This window comes from Chrysochloris asiatica, unplaced genomic scaffold (assembly GCF_000296735.1).
Source record: "Chrysochloris asiatica unplaced genomic scaffold, ChrAsi1.0 scaffold00203, whole genome shotgun sequence".
In the NCBI taxonomy this organism is placed as follows: Eukaryota; Metazoa; Chordata; class Mammalia; order Afrosoricida; family Chrysochloridae; genus Chrysochloris; species Chrysochloris asiatica.
The window spans coordinates 3818988-3820824 of NW_006408721.1; the positions used below are offsets into that span (position 1 = coordinate 3818988).

Below are 1837 nucleotides of genomic sequence, written 5' to 3' on the forward strand. Positions count from 1 at the left end.
CAATGAATTTCTATGTAGACAAAACAACAGTTCAGATTTTGTGTGAGCATTGAATAGATCTGGACCTAGAAAGTATGAAGATATGGTTATGATGATGGGTTGAGTTGAAAGAATATGATGTACTAAAAAATGTGACTGGTAGTTGGTATTGTGTGTGGTGGGGAGAGGGATGTTTACAAAGACTCAAAGGCAGGAGATAGTTAATTTAAAGAGAGGATCAGGCAAGCAGATTACCTTGGCTGGTGTAAGGAAAGTGAGGTTGGGGAAATAGTTGGGGAACCAAGAGTGAAGATTCTCATTTAATTTGCCTTTCCTTTGCACGCTGCTCAGCAGATAAGATCAAGGGAAGCAAGAGGGTATTGAGGGGTGTGCCCTGCCCCAGCAGAGTCAGTTGCCTCAGTATGGGTCCTCAGAAAGAAGGAGGAATGATCATCTTCTCTGATGGTTCCACATCTCACAACTTCTCATCTAGATGTTTCAGAGTGTGCAGGCGACAAGGAGCTATTTAAGGGCTCAACCAGATTTAGGCATCAACAAATGTAGCAATACCACACAAAGGAGAAGCCGTAGATCCAGACCATCAAAATGGCAGTGAAGGCCACATGCCAGCAGTAGAAGGTGGTAACAAACATAATATCATTTTTGTCATCATCCATCCATTTATAGCCAGAGATTGGTTTGAACAGCATAAAACCTACGTGCATCAGCCAAGACCCTACCACCATATTTAAAAAGGCTTTCATCATCCAGATCTGAAGCATGTTGGGAGCCCACAGCTCTGCAATCACCACCAGCGTCAGCAGGAACATGGTCTGGATGAGCAAGATGTGAGCCTGAAGCTCCACTCCTTCTGTATCCTGAATGTGAGACGCCATCAGTGGCAGACACACAAACAAGGCTAAGGCTTGGGCTCCTTGTTCTAGAGGAGCACATCTCCGGGGCAACAGGTTCTGGCTCACCACATCTACACATCCACTTAGCAAGAAGCTCATATAAAAAGTGAGATGCTGCCACTCTTTGTGGTATAAAAAGTTTCTTTGGTGAAATAGCTTGGTTATAAGTACAAAGTCTCCAGGAATGCCTTGCAGCTCTTGAGCTACTAAAATGCAGGCAGCCAATATCTTCAGCAATCCAACATAATATATTTGCCGTAGCTTGGCCCATCTTCCTTTGCTCCAGGGACGACTTGCTGGATACTGGACAGGGTAGTTGCATATTGAGGCCTTAGAGAAGAGTTGTGCATGATAAAGACCAAAGAAGAAGAAAGACAACCCTGGAAACAGGTGACCCTCAAAGCCTCCCATGGAACTGAAGGCAGGTCTTCACCACAGGCAGAGACAAAAGACCCAAGAATGACCATTCATCCAGAGCCACCTCAGGCTCCAGAGTGTGGAGGAAGCTTCCTGCAGTCTACTTATATCCTCTCTATCCAGTCCACTGCATCCACAGACAGAAGGGAAATGATTTTGGAGGAAGCCCAAACTTATAGTGGGGTGGGTGTCATGGCTTCCGTTCTTGTCCTCTGCTCTGGTCCACTGAGAACTAACTAACCTTTGCAAATCAAATAAATAACCATACTCTCCAACACAGCAGCTGAGCACCTGTCATCTTCAGAGACTATGTGGTAGGACCCACCTTGCCTTTCCTCTCTCTTGATTGTGTTACTACTTTCCCTGTTTTCCTCCCATATTCACAGAACATAAGGGAAAACCCACAGGAACACACAAAGTAGAGTATATCCCTACTCATACAAAACTAGATACAAATGTTCCCCTAGGTGTAAATAGTCATAAAAGCCACAAGTAAGTCTACAACTCCCCTCTGCCCCCAGATTTCC

General features: G+C 44.9%; 1 protein-coding gene across 1 annotated transcript; it reads right to left on the bottom strand.

Moving 5' to 3' along the window:
- Positions 1-530: 530 nt before the first annotated feature.
- Positions 531-1304, bottom strand: LOC102818946 (transmembrane epididymal protein 1-like). Its single transcript, XM_006872548.1, has one exon. It carries the CDS (start codon positions 1302-1304, stop codon positions 531-533), a length of 774 nt encoding a protein of 257 aa, XP_006872610.1.
- Positions 1305-1837: the final 533 nt, after the last annotated feature.

What these genes read in the sequence shown, in the direction of transcription:
- LOC102818946 (XM_006872548.1), bottom strand. Translation starts at nt 1,304, where the DNA reads ATGGGAGGCTTTGAGGGTCACCTGTTTCCAGGGTTGTCTTTCTTCTTC.